The 14,012-nt window shown below is 50.7% G+C and overlaps 2 protein-coding genes across 8 annotated transcripts in view; one reads left to right on the forward strand and one right to left on the reverse strand.

The window, feature by feature from the left end:
• LOC134339598 (leucine-rich repeat and fibronectin type-III domain-containing protein 2-like) overlaps positions 1-8,545 on the reverse strand; it is a 31,381-nt gene extending 22,836 nt beyond the window's left edge. For both annotated transcript variants that reach the window (XM_063036248.1, XM_063036247.1), the window contains exon 1: positions 6,791-8,545. In XM_063036248.1, coding sequence (XP_062892318.1) covers positions 6,791-8,265 — 1,475 coding nt within the window. In that variant the 5' untranslated portion in view covers positions 8,266-8,545. The remainder of the gene's footprint in view (positions 1-6,790) is intronic.
• Positions 1-14,012, forward strand: part of LOC134339794 (pyruvate carboxylase, mitochondrial-like) — a 978,567-nt gene that overhangs the window by 591,645 nt on the left and 372,910 nt on the right. The gene's annotated exons all lie outside the window — the stretch shown is intronic.

The following is a 14,012-nucleotide window of genomic DNA, read 5'->3' on the forward strand; positions in this document are numbered from 1 at the left end:
CTCCGTTTGAACTACTTATTTAACAACTTTATATAGGGTGGCAGAGTGGAGACACGACTCTACCAAAGGAGGTGTGAGGTGCTCCTCCCCTCCGCTGGCCTGCAGGTCACCCTGGGGCAAGGTGTAGCACCTGCTTAGCCCCCAGATCAGGGTGACGTGAAGCCGTGGGATCGGGCGGTGAATGGTCATATGAGCAGCCGGTGCAGATCACAAGTCCTGGTTATGTGACCACTGACGCCAGGCAGACAATCTCTGAAGGATATTGATAATGGCTGGGATCACCCCGATTTGTAAAGACACTGCCCAGAAGGCGGCAATATCAAACCATTTCCGTCGAAAAACTTGCCCAGAACAATCATGGTCAAGGGTTAGACCATGATCGCCCACGTCATAACAACACGCCACATAATGGATTCTAAGTGAATGTTGACAACCCTGTTTGAAGGAGTTGCTGGGGAAGGTACTGCCAATCCCCAATGGCACCTTGGAGCCACAATTCTGGCCATTATTCTGGGATCTTCCATCCCAAGTTACAAGAGTGACTTCACTTCACGTAGATGCAAAGGAACGAAGAGCAAGGATGGGGCATTCAGTGTGAGTGTGACGAGCATCGAGACTCCTGTCAGGTTCACTGGGTGGCCACCTTATTGGGAACACTGTACATCTGTAATGTTGATGCAAACATTTGATCAGCCAATCACGTGGCAGCAAATGAATGCAGCAGAGCACGCAGGCACGGCCAAGAGGTTCAGTATGGCGAAGAAGTGTGATCTGAGCGACTTTGATTGTCGGTGCTAGACGGGGTGGTTTCAGCATCTCAGAAACTGCTGATCTCCCGTTTACAGTTCTGCGGGCAGAGGTGCCTTGTCCATGAGAGAGCTCAGAGGAGAATGGTCAGACTGGTTACTCACGTGTTACAACAGTGCTGAGCGTCTCTGAACGCACAACATGTCGAACCTTGAAGTGGGGGAGGGGTACAGCAGCAGAAGGCCACTAACATAACACGCAGTGACCACTTTATTGGGTACAGGAGGTACCTTATGAAGGAGCCACTGAACGTGGGTATTTACAGCATAGGAACAGGCCCCACAGGCCGTGATGTTGTGCCAAATTAAATTAGTAATCAGATACCCAGCTAAACTAATCCCTTCTACCTACACAATCTCCCACTTCCTGCACATTTTCTGAAAGCCTACACACAACATCTTTATCGTATTTGCCTCTAGTGTCACCCCTGGAAGTGCATTCCTGTCACCCACCGCTCTCTGTGTCAAGAAACTTGCCTTCTCTCTCCAGACATGCCTGCCCTCTGGTACTAGACAATTCAGTCCTGTCTGACTGCCCTATCCATGCCTCTCATCGCCTTATATACTTAGATCAGATCTCCCTGACCTCTTTCGCCAGTGGAATTATGTTCCTGGAGTCACAAGGCCAGATAGCACAGAAACAGGCCCTTTGGCCCATCCTGTCCATACTGGCTCCTATAATGATCCCACTGCCTTCTCTATCTTGGTAAGTCAAGTTCTCATCCAATCACGTCGTAAATGGTGAGAGAGTCTCTGTCTCCCCCACCCCCACCCCGCCCATCCCTCGGGCAGTACGTTCCGGTTTCTGACCATTTTCCGTCGACCCTCACTATTCCCTCTGTAAACCTGACAGTCTTAAAAAAAACGCTTTTCCAGAGCCAAGTGAGGAAGCGCTGTGCCTCCAGCCATGTCCTCCTCAATGCAGTCATGGCCACCCTGGTGTTTGGCAACCACAGCTACGACCAGACCATTGCCTGATCACGTAGAGCCCTGTTCACCCGAATTACTGAAGGGAACTATCTCCAATGCTGCCTTCTTCACTGCGTTGCCTGTTCCAGTATGGTCCTGTGCTTTACATCTGGCACTGAACCACAATCAATTCTGGGATGGTTCACATGCTGACAATAAAGTGATTCTGATTCTGAACCAATAAATTCTAAGAGTTTATTGTTTCAGAACATCTGTGAGGATCTATTCTGGGCCCAACATATCGATGCAGCTACAAGGAAGGCACGACACAGGCAATATTTCATTAGGAGTGTCAGGAGATTTGGTTCATCACCCAAGACACTCGCAAATTTCTACTGATGTACCATGGAGAGCATTCTGACTGGCTGCATCACCGTCTGGTATGGGGAGGAGGGGTGCACTGCACTGGATTGAAAGAAGCTGCAGAAAGTTGTAAACTCAGTCAGCTCCATCATGGGCACCAGCCTCCCCAGCATCCAGGACATCTTCAAGTCTTGCGAGACCATGGATCTGCGCCTGGAAAGTCTTCACTCTCCAGGGCACAGGCCTGGGCAAGGTTGTATGGAAGACTGGCAGTTGCCCATGCTGCAAGTTTCCCCTCTCCACGACATTGACTCCATGTCCAAGGAAAGGGCATTAGGACCCATACAGCTTGGCACCGGTGTCGTCGCAGAGCACCGTGTGATCAAGTGCCTTGCTCAAGGACACAACAGGCTGCCTCAGCTGGGGCTCGAACTCACGACCTTCAGGTCGGTAGTTGAAAGCCTTAACCACTTGGCCACGTGCCCACTCATCTTCAAGTAGTGATGCATCAAAAAGGCAGCGTCCATCATTAAGGACCCCCATCACCCAGGACAGGCCCTCTTCTCATTGCTACCATTAGGGAGGAGGTACAGCAGCCTGAAGACTCACACTCAACGATTCAGGAACAGCTTCTTCCCCTCTGCCATCAGATTTCTGAATGGACATTGAACCCATGAACACCACCTATCTCTTCTTTCAGTTAGTCCTGACGAAGGGTCTCGGCCCGAAACCTCGACTGTACCTCTTCCTATAGATGCTGCCTGGCCTGCTGCGTTCACCAGCACTTTGTGTGTGTTACCTCACTACTTTTTCTCTTTTTACACAACTTATTTAATTTAACTTTTTTCATATATATATACTTACTGTAATTTACAGTTTTTAGTATTATTGCAGCGTACTGCTGCAGTGTAACATATGCCAGTGATATGAAACCTGATTGTGATTCTGAGGAGAAATCCCCTGGCTTTCCTGCAATGGCTGGTTCCACACTGACTGTGTTCTGTATTTATGGAGCGATGGTGCACAGTAATCTGGCTGAGATGCCCCCTCCACGAGAAGCAGGGGCCGTTTCTAACCAATGACAAGGCCTTCAGATGTGCACAGCCTTCACATTCCAGTTACCATGGTCTTTGGAGCTGGTTTTGCGTTTAGTTACTGGTTGTTGCTGGATTAGGGTGTAACTGCAGTGGAGAGTGAAACTGAGAAAAACAATAAGCATTGGTAGAGCTGTAATCTGAGGCTGCCGTCATCATTATGTGTGTCATATGATGTCATCATTATGTGTGTGTCACATGATGTCATTGTGTGTCACATGACATCATCATTATGTGGGTGTCACATGACATCATCATTATGTGGGTGTCACATGACATCATCATTATGTGGGTGTCACATGATGTCATCATTATGTGTGTGTCACATGATGTCATCATTATGTGTGTGTCACATGACATCATCAGTATGTGCCATGTCACCATGATTGTTCTTGGCAAATTTTTCTACAGAAGTGGTTGCCATTGCCTTCTTCTTCTGGGCAGTGTCTTTACAAGATGGGTGACCCCAGCCTTTATCAATACTCGTCAGAGATTGTCTGCCTGGTGTCAGTGGTCATATAACCAGGACTTGTGATCTGCACCGGCTGCTCATACGACCATCCACCACCTGATCCCACAGCTTCACGTGACCCTGATCGGGGGCTAAGCAGGAGCTACACCTTGCCCAAGGGTGACCTGCAGGCTAGCGGAGGGAAGGAGCACCTCACACTTCCTTTGGTCGAGATGTATCTCCACCCCGCCACCCAATGCTCATCAATTTTGTTAATAGGACATAGGACTTAGAACATTACTGCACAGCACAGGCCCTTCGGCCCCACGATGTTGTGCCGACCTCTTAACCTACTCTCAGATCAATCCTACCCTTCCCTCCCACATAGCCCTCCATTTTTCTATCATACATTTGCCTATCTAAGAGTCTCTTAAATGTCCCGAATGTATCTGCCTCTACCACCACCCCTGGTGAGTTCCACACACTCCCCACTCTGTCTGTAACACTGTGCCGGTGATATGATCTTTGAAAGGATGGGGTTCAGCAGGGATTTCCAGTGCTTAACCGAGGAGTTGAAGGCAAGGTTGGTGGAGTATTTGGAGGGTTTGCGAAGAAAGGGATGAGGTGTTGCAGGGATCTGCTGAGAATGGAGACTGAGCTGAGAGTCAGAGATCTCGGGGGTGGTGAGTGAACGAGGTTAATGATGTCCTGATGAGCAGAGCTATTTATGTTACGTTTATTGAGCGTATGAGGCAGGAGGAAAGACAGAAATGCTTGAAATAACATTGAGAAAGGTGGGGGCTTTGGCTCCTGATAAGAGTGTGGTGTAAAAGTTTCAGGCACATATCTGGGGTGCCTGAGACTTTTGCATAGTACTGTAGTAATTTTATGTATTGCACTGTACTGCTGCCATAAAAAAATCTCAAATGTTATGACATATGTGAGTGATGATAAACCTGATTCTGATATGGGTCTCTATTGTGGACTGAGAGTGGGAAGGGGGCAGGGAGAGGGGAATCATGGCTGGGAGAAGGGGAAGGGAGAGGGGAGGGAGCGGGAAGCACCAGAGAGACATTCTGTAATGATCAATAAACCAATCGTTTGGAATCAAATGGCCTTGCCTGGTGTCTCAGGGCTGGGTGTGTCTGTACCCACCCCTGATACTCCTTCTCTGCCCCCTGTGCTCTGGTTCCCCTCATGCCAGTGGTGTGGATACGGGGTTGGATATCAGCGTCAAAAAAGACCAGTTTTCATGCTTCCTAGTAATTTTGCTACTTTTTGATAAATCTGTGACACGTCTAGAATGGGAATGTCCTCTGCAAACTTGTCTGGCTGTTGAGGGTATTACAGGGGGACAAGTTTACTTAGGGCCATTTCATGTCAAAATATGGACAATACACAACTCCTATAATTAACAGATCTCCCCTCATTCTCTTGTGCTCCAGGGAATAAAATCCAAATCTATTCTTTCCCTATAACCCAGGTACCAACATCCTTGTAAATTTTCTCTGCACTCTTTGAAGCCGATTGATATCTCTCCCATAGGTAGGTGACCAGATCCACAATACTCCGAATTAGCCTTCACCAACATCCTATTCAACTTCAACATAACATCCCAACTCCTCTTCACAATGTCAGAGTGCCAAACACTCTCTTGTGTCTGTGATATGTCAGAGTGCCAAACACTCTCTTGTGCCTGTGATATGTCAGAGTGCCAAACACTCTCTTGTGTCTGTGATATGCAACCTTGAAAGAATTATAGATCTGTATTCTGAGTACCGTTCGTTCTACCGCACTCCTCAGAGCCCTAGAATGCATTCTCGAAGTTTTACTACCGGTTTCTCCTCCCAACGTACACCTCAGACTTGCCTACATTGTGGTGAGTCTCAGTGTCTCTCTCTCTCTCTCCCTCCCTCCCCCCTTCCTTGTCTAGATCTTGAGTTTTTTCTTCTCCCAAGGAGAAACTTCCCTGCCTACTCCTCTGTACCCTGTCTGGTCTCCCCCAACAGCCACCCCCGCCCCTCGCTACCCTGTCTAGATCTTGAGTCTTCTCTCCCTAAAGGGGAACTACCACCACCCCTCAATACCTTGACTAGATCTTGCCATCTTCTCTCCCGCAGGGGAAACTCCCCTGACTGCTCCTCTCTACCCTGCCTAGATCTTCTCTCCTCCAAGAGCCACCCTGCCCTCTCTACCCTGTCTAGATCTTTTCTCCACCAAGAGCCACCCTGCTCCTCTCTACCCTGTCTAGATCTTTTCTCCTCCAAGAACCATCTCCACCCCTCTCTACCCTGTCTAGATCTTCTCTCCTCCAAGAGCCACCCTGCCCTCTCTACCCTGTCTAGATCTTTTCTCCACCAAGAGCCACCCTGCTCCTCTCTACCCTGTCTAGATCTTTTCTCCTCCAAGAACCATCTCCACCCCTCTCTACCCTGTCTAGATCTTCTCTCCTCCAAGAGCCACCCTGCCCTCTCTACCCTGTCTAGATCTTTTCTCCACCAAGAGCCACCCTGCTCCTCTCTACCCTGTCTAGATCTTTTCTCCTCCAAGAACCATCTCCACCCCTCTCTACCCTTCCTAGATCTTCTCTCCTCCAAGAGCCACCCTGCCCTCTCTACCCTGTCTAGATCTTCTCTCCTCCAAGAGCCATCTCCACCCCTCTCTACCCTGTCTAGATCTTCTCTCCTCCAAGAGCCACCCTGCCCTCTCTACCCTGTTTAGATCTTCTCTCCTCCAAGAGCCATCTCCACCCCTCTCTACCCTGTCTAGATCTTCTCTCCTCCAAGAGCCACCCTGCCCTCTCTAGCCTGTCTAGATCTTCTCTCCTCCAAGAGCCACCCTGCCCTCTCTAGCCTGTCTAGATCTTCTCTCCTCCAAGAGCCATCTCCACCCCTCTCTACCCTGTCTAGATCTTCTCTCCTCCAAGAGCCACCCTGCCCTCTCTAGTCTGTCTAGATCTTTTCTCCTCCAAGAACCATCTCCACCCCTCTCTATCCTGTCTAGATCTTCTCTCCTCCAAGAGCCACCCTGCCCTCTCTAGCCTGTCTAGATCTTCTCTCCCTTAAGGCGAACTACCCCCACCCCTCAATGCATTGTCGAGATCCTGCCATCTTTCCCTACAGCCCCCCCCCCCCCCCCCCACCGGCCCTCCAGGAAACAGCCCTTACCTGTACACCAGAGTCTCGTCCACCGAGGAGTTGTACTGGATTTGGTACATCCACACCAGCTGCAGGGCGCTGGCCCTCGACCACCGGACCAGCGCGCTGGTGGCCGTCACGTCCACCACGGAGACGGTGTGCTCCCGCTCCCGCTCCCGCTCCCGTTCGCGCCGGCTGTCGGTGCCGTTGAGCACCGGCCGGGTGCTGGTGCTGATATCGGAGGAGCCCGGGTCTCTGTGCAGCACCCTGACGGTGCCGTTGCCGCGGTGAGGGAGCGGGATGATCTTCAGGTCGGCGCGGGCCGTGGACTCGCCGGCGGCGTTGGTGGCGAAGCAGGTGTAGGGGCCGTCGTCGCTGACGGTGCTGACCAGGATGTCGAGGGTGCCGTTGCCGTAGGAGGTGAGGCGGGACGAGTTGGAGATGATCCTGTCCCGCGGCGAGACCCAGTGGACGGCGGGCTCCGGGTCGCCGATGGCCCGGCACTTGAGCGTGGCCCGCTGCCCCTCCAGGATCCAGACGCGGTGCGTGTGGCGGGTGATGAGCGGCGGCTCGCACACGAACTCCTCCTCGGGGATGGACCAGAAGTAGCGGCCGGCCAGCGGGGCGGGCGTGGCGCACGTCTCCATGTCGTCCGGCCGGCTGAGGCGGCGCAGCCACAGCAGCTCGCAGTTGCAGTGCAGCGGGTTGCCGCCGAAGCTGAGGGTGATGGAGGCCGCGAATGGGGCGGTGGGGCCCACCACGCCCGTCTGCGAGCGCGCAAACAGTGAGTCGGGCGGCAGCGTTTGCAGCCGGTTGGAGGTCATGTCGAGACGGGCCAGCTTGAGCAGCTCGGTGAAGGTGCCGGCCATGATGTGCTCGATCAGGTTGTGGTCGAGGTTCAGCATGTGCAGGTTGACCATGTTCTGGATGGACTCCCAGGGCACCGTCTGTAGGTTGTTGAAGGAGAGGTCGAGGTCCTCCAGCGTGACGAGGAAGTCGTCGAAAGCCGACGCCACGATGCTAACCAGCTGGTTGTTGTTGACAATCAGATGCTGGAGGTTGACCAGCCCGCTGAAGTTGTCGTCCTGGATGGCAGTCAGGCGGTTGCTGTCCAGGTGCAGCGAGCGCAGGCTCTCCAGGTCCCCGAAGGCGAAGGGCTGGATGAAGCTGATGGTGTTGCGCGACAGGGTGAGGTCCACGAGGCCGCTCATGTTGACAAAGTCCTGCTGCTCCACCACCCGGATGAAGTTGTCGGCCAGCCTCAGCTCCACCGTGCGCCGGTCGATGTTGAGCGGCACGAAGAGCAGCCCCTTGTTGGCGCACAGCGTGCTGAGGGACTCCGAGAGGTTCTGGCAAGTGCAGTGGAAAGGGCAGCCCCAGCCCCCGGAAACTATGCTCAGCATCAGCAGCAAACCCAGGCAGAGCTTCCCCATGGTAGCAGATCCAGCCGGAGAACTCCGCGGCACACGACCTGTGTGGGGCAAAGAGGCAGGTTCAGTCCACATCCCCAACCTGACAGTGAGTGTAACTCGCCCACTGCCCACCCTTAACCCGGCGCAATGAAGAACAGGCCACCTCGGTCAGTCTGAGCAATTCCCCTCCGGTAACACGGCAGGCAACCAGATGGTTACTGACCCCAATCCATCAGTTAACGGGTCTCCGTTCCTCACACCAGATTTGCTTTGCTTCATTCCAGATTCATTTAGTTCCATTAATTTAACTGGTGGGGCTGCCCTGAGAGATGAACTCAGGCCTCGGGATTGGGAATGGTTTCTTATTGTCACATCTACAGTACTCTGCAAAAGACTCAGGCACATATATAGATATCAAACTAGGGTGCCTGAGACTTCTGCACAGAACAGTATTTGACAACATGAAATGAAGAGCCAGTTTGTAAACTGGTGGGAGCAAATGATTTTGGGAATGGCGAGAGGGACAGGTGGCAGAGAAGGAGTGTCAGGGGTGGGTACAGACACACCCAGCTCTGATACACCAGGCAAGGTCATTTGATCCCAAACAATTGGTTTATTGATCATTACAGATTGTCTCTCTGGTGCTTCCCACTCCCTCCCCTCTCCCTTCCCCTTTTCCCAACCATGATTCCCCTCTCCCTGCCCCCTTCCCACTCTCAGTCCACAATAGAGACCCAGATCAGAATCAGGTTTATCATCACTCACACGTCATGAAATTGTTTTTGTGGCAGCAGTACAGTGCAATACAGTGAGTAACAGAGTACTGTGTAAAATTCTCGTGCACCCTAGCTAGATGGATGTGGCTAAGAGTTTTGTACAGTGCTGTCACGTCAGAAGCGGCTTGGTGGAGATGAAGTGGCTTTGAGATGGTCAGTACGAGGGGACACAACAGATTCTGCTGACGCAACATGCTGGGGAAGCTCTGCACGTCAGACAGCGCCTGTGGATGGAAATAACCAGCTGACATTTCGGGCCCAGACCTGACTTGCTGAGCTCCTCCAGCATTTTGTATGTGTTGAAAATGAAAGGAAGGAAGGGAGGGGATGTGGATGAGACACAGTGGAGGGACAGCGGACATTGGGAGAATTGCGAGCAATTTTGGGATGTTTATTTCAGAAAGGATGAAGAGGGTTCAGGGAAGGTTCACAGGGATAATTCTGGGAATGAAAGTAATATCATATGAGGAATGTTTGATGGCTCTGGGCCTGTATTCACTGGAGTTTAGCAGAGTGAGAGGGGTATCTCATTGAAACCCATCGAGGACACAGATAGAGCGGATGTGGAGAGGACGTTTTCTATAGTGGGGGAGTCTAGGACCAGAGGACACAGATAGAGTGGAAGTGGAGAGGATGTTTCCTATAGTGGGGGAGTCTAGGACCAGAGGACACAGATACAGTGGATGTGGAGAGGATGTTTCCTATAGTGGGGGAGTCTAGGACCAGAGGACAGAGATAGAGTGGATGTGGAGAGGATGTTTCCTATAGTGGGGGAGTCTAGGACCAGAGGACACAGACAGAGTGGATGTGGAGAGGATGTTTCCTATAGTTGGGGAGGCTAGGACCAGAGGACACAGATAGAGTGGGTGTGGAGAGGATGTTTCCTATAGTGGGGGCATCTAGGACCAGAGGGCACAGATAGAGTGGATGTGGAGAGGATGTTTCCTGTAGTGGGGGAGTATAGGACCAGAGGACACAGATAGAGTGGATGTGGAGAGGATGTTCCCTATAGTGGGGGAGTCTAGGACCAGAGGGCACAACTTCAGAATAGAGGGATGTCTATTTAGAATGGGTGGTGAATCTATGGAATTCATTGCCACAAGCGGCTGTGGTGTCCAAGTCATTTGAGTGTATTCAAGGCAGAGGTTCTTGATTAGTCGGGTTAAGAAGGCTATGGGGAGAAGGCAGGAGAATGGGGTTGAGAGGGAAATGGATCAGCCATGATGAAATAGGGGGGCAGACTCGATGGGCTGAATGGCCTCGGGTTGGCATAACACGATGGGCTGAATAACCTGCCTAGTGCGGTAGAGTTCTCTGTTCTGTTTGAGCCTGCCTTCCATGCCATGTGCTAAGTATATCAAAGTGCTAAAAGGCATCAGAATGGAGAATAGTGTTACAGAGGAAGTTCAGTGCAGGTAGATCAAGAGTGAGGGTCACGCCAAGGGCGACTGAGAGATGTAGTATTCGTACTGGAAAAGTAACCACAACTCATCTTCTTCCTTCCTTCCCAGACCTGATGAAGGGTCTCAGCCCAACAGGTGGACTATTTATTCCCCTCTGTAGATGCTGCCTGACCTGCTGAGCTCCTCCAGCATGTTGCTGTGGATCTCCAGCACCAGCAGAACCTGTTACGTTCACAAGGACTGTAGGAGCCAGCAGCAGAGCTTTTTCATAACTCTCTGACTATGCTCTGTCTCGTCTGCCTTAAGACCACAGATTCGTTCTGGCATAGAATTTCAAAACCAAATAATTTGTCAGTAATTACGACCACAAACTGCTCAGCTGTCCTCTAAATGCCTTTAGGAGAGAGATCCCGTACGTATGTCACAGCTGTACAAGTGGTTGGTCAGACCACATGTAAAGCACTTGTGTAGTTCTGGTTCCCCAGACAGATAAAAGATGTCATTAAGCTGGTAAGGATGCACAGTCCTGTACTTGTCAACGTGTAGCGGAGAGCGAGTTTGTAAATCTGGCGGGAGCAAAGGATGTTGGGGATGGTGAGGGTGGAGTACCGTGGGGGGGTTATGGGACAGGTGGCAGAGGAGTGTCAGGGGTGGGTGCAGACACACCCAGCCCTGAGACACCAGACAAGGTCATTTGATTCCAAGCAATTGGTTTATTGATCATTACAGAATGTCTCTCTGGTGCTTCCCGCTCCCTCCCCTCTCCCTTCCCCTTTTCCCAACCATGATTCCCCTCTCCCTGCCCCCTTCCCACTCTCAGTCCACAATAGAGACCCATATCAGAATCAGGTTTATCATCACTCACGTATGTCATGAAATTTGCTTTTTGTTGTGGCCTATAATTACAACAGTACTGTGCAAAAGTCTTGGGCACCATAGCTATATATATGTGTAAAAGTCAGCTGAAAAAATCAGGAGCTAAAGAAATTGAGTGTCATTTCGCCCATCATGCCAGTGCTAGCCCTTTGAAAGTCCTCTCCGATTGGTCCAGCTCCCCAGAACCCACGGATTTCCCTTGACAAAGCAGCCATCTCCTTCCAGTTCTGTCAGTCGGGGTGAGAGGCGGGTGGGGTACATACTCACTCACCACAGCCTCTAATTGATCTTGGTGTTTGTAATAATCTTGCGTTTCGGTGATGAGGTGGAGGTAAGTCTCTTCCAAAGGAGGAGTAAGGTGTTCCTTCCCTCCGCTGGCCTGCAGGTCACCGTTGGGCAATGTGTAGCACCTGCTTAACCCCTGATCAGGGTCACGTGAAGCCATGGGATCAGGTGGTGGATGGTCGTATGAGCAGCCGGTGCAGATCACAAGTCCTGGTTATGTGACCACTAACACCAGGCAGGCAATCTCTGAAGAGTATTAATAATGGCTGGGGTCACTCATCTTGTAAAGACACTGCCCAGAAGAAGCCAATGGCAAATCAGTTCTGTAGAATAATCTGCCCTGGTCACAGGAAGACCGTGATTGCACACGTCATACGACACGGCACATAACGAACAAACTGTTTGTATTAAGCGGCAGCTGAGGAATGAAGAGTGGAAGTTGTTTTTGATTGATTTTTTTTCCTCTCTCTCTCTCTCTCTCAGCTGTTCATTCATAACATGAGTAATTCCTGGATTCTGCTATTAGTGTCAAGTAAGACGAGTAAAGTACACCGTGAAGCAGCCTAATAGCAGTCACTCTGACAGATCACTTAAATTCCGATCGTCAATACCCCCTCTCGCTGCGGAGAAACTCTGCCGCGGCCACTGTAGGAACACTATGAAATATCATTTTGCCTTGCATGTGTTGTACAACAATTAAGAATTGCCGAGCAGAATGTTCTGGAACTGTAGTAAATGCAGCAAGGGATTTATAGAAGAAAGTAAATTGTCTGTGTGAATAACGCCTCATCGGAGCATTCCATCCTTTATCATGTACCTCCTGTTGGGAAGCTGAGATGCCCAGGTGCTTCCTTCCAAATGCTTTGTCTTTCCAGCTGAAGTCAGCAGGGAGTTAACACAAAACACTCTGCTTAACATCTGAGGAGCGTTTGATGGCTCTCGGCTTGTACTGAAAGCAGGTTCGAAGAATGAGGGCGAAGTCACGTTGAAACCTCTTGAATATTGAAAGGCCTTGATAGAGTGCATGTGGAGAGGATGTTTCCTATAGTGAGGGAGTCTAGGACCAGAGGACACAGATAGAGTGGATGTGGAGAGGATGTTTCCTATAGTGGGGGAGTCTAGGACCAGAGGGCACAGATAGAGTGGATGTGGAGAGGATGTTTCCTGTAGTGAGGGAGTCTAGGACCAGAGGACACAGATAGAATGGATGTGGAGAGGACGTTTCCTGTAGTGAGGGAGTCTAGGACCAGAGGGCACAGATAGAGTGGATGTGGAGAGGATGTTTCCTGTAGTGAGGGAGTCTAGAGCCAGAGGACACAGATAGAATGGATGTGGAGAGGATGTTTCCTGTAGTGGGGGAGTCTAGGACCAGAGGACACAGATAGAGTGGATGTGGAGAGATTGTTTCCTATAGTGAGGGAATCTAGGACCAGAGGACACAGATAGAGTGGATGTGGAGAGGATGTTTCTTCTAGTGGTGGGAGTCTCGGACCAGAGGACACAGATAGAGTGGATGTGGAGAGGATGTTTCTGACAGTGGGGGAGTCTAGGACCAGAGGGTGTTGAATCTGTGACGTTCATTGCCATACCCCGCTGGGGAGGCCTGATTCATTGGGTATATTTAAAGCAGAGGTTGATAGATTGTTGATTCGTCAGGGTGTCAAAGGTCATGGGGAGAAGGCACGAGAGAATGGGGTTGAGAGAGATAATAAATCAGCCATGATGGAATGGTGGAGCAGACTCAATGGGCCGAACGGCCTAATTCTGCTCCTCTCTCTTCGGGTCTTATGATTAGTTATATTGGATGCTGCACTGGTCGCCCCATTACAGGAGAGATGTGGAGGCTTTGGAGAAGGAGCAGGAGGGGATACAGCCTGGAGTGCAGGCTTATGACTTATAACAACAAGCTGGATAAAGAGAAACATTAAAAAAACAGTTTAGCTTTAGTTATCACACACAGTCCTGTGCAAAAGTCTTAGGCACATATATATCGCTAAGGTGCCTAAGACTTTTGCACAGTACTGTAGTAATATTATGCATTCCACTGTACTGCTGCCACAAAAAAAATACATTTCATGACATATGTGAGTGATGATAAACCTGATTCTGATCTGGGTCTCTATTGTGGACTGAGAGTGGGAAGGGGGCAGGGAGAGGGGAATCATGGTTGGGAAAAGGGGAAGGGAGAGGGGAGGGAGTGGGAAGCACCAGAGAGACATTCTATAATGATCATAAACCAATTGTTTGGAATCAAATGACCTTGCCTGGTGTCTCAGGGCTGGGTGTGACTGTACCCACCCCTGACACTCCTTCTCTGCTACCTGTCCCTCACCCCTCCCATGGTGCTCCATTCCAACATCCTTTGCTCCCGCCAGATTTACAGCCTCGCTCTCCGCTCCACGTTGACAAATACAGTACTGTGCAAGAGTGTTAGCGATATATTTGTGCTTTTTAAGACCTTTGCACAGTCCCCTAGGTTAAAGCTGACAGGTGCAATACT

Source organism: Mobula hypostoma, chromosome 30, assembly GCF_963921235.1.
Source record: "Mobula hypostoma chromosome 30, sMobHyp1.1, whole genome shotgun sequence".
Taxonomy (NCBI): Eukaryota; Metazoa; Chordata; class Chondrichthyes; order Myliobatiformes; family Myliobatidae; genus Mobula; species Mobula hypostoma.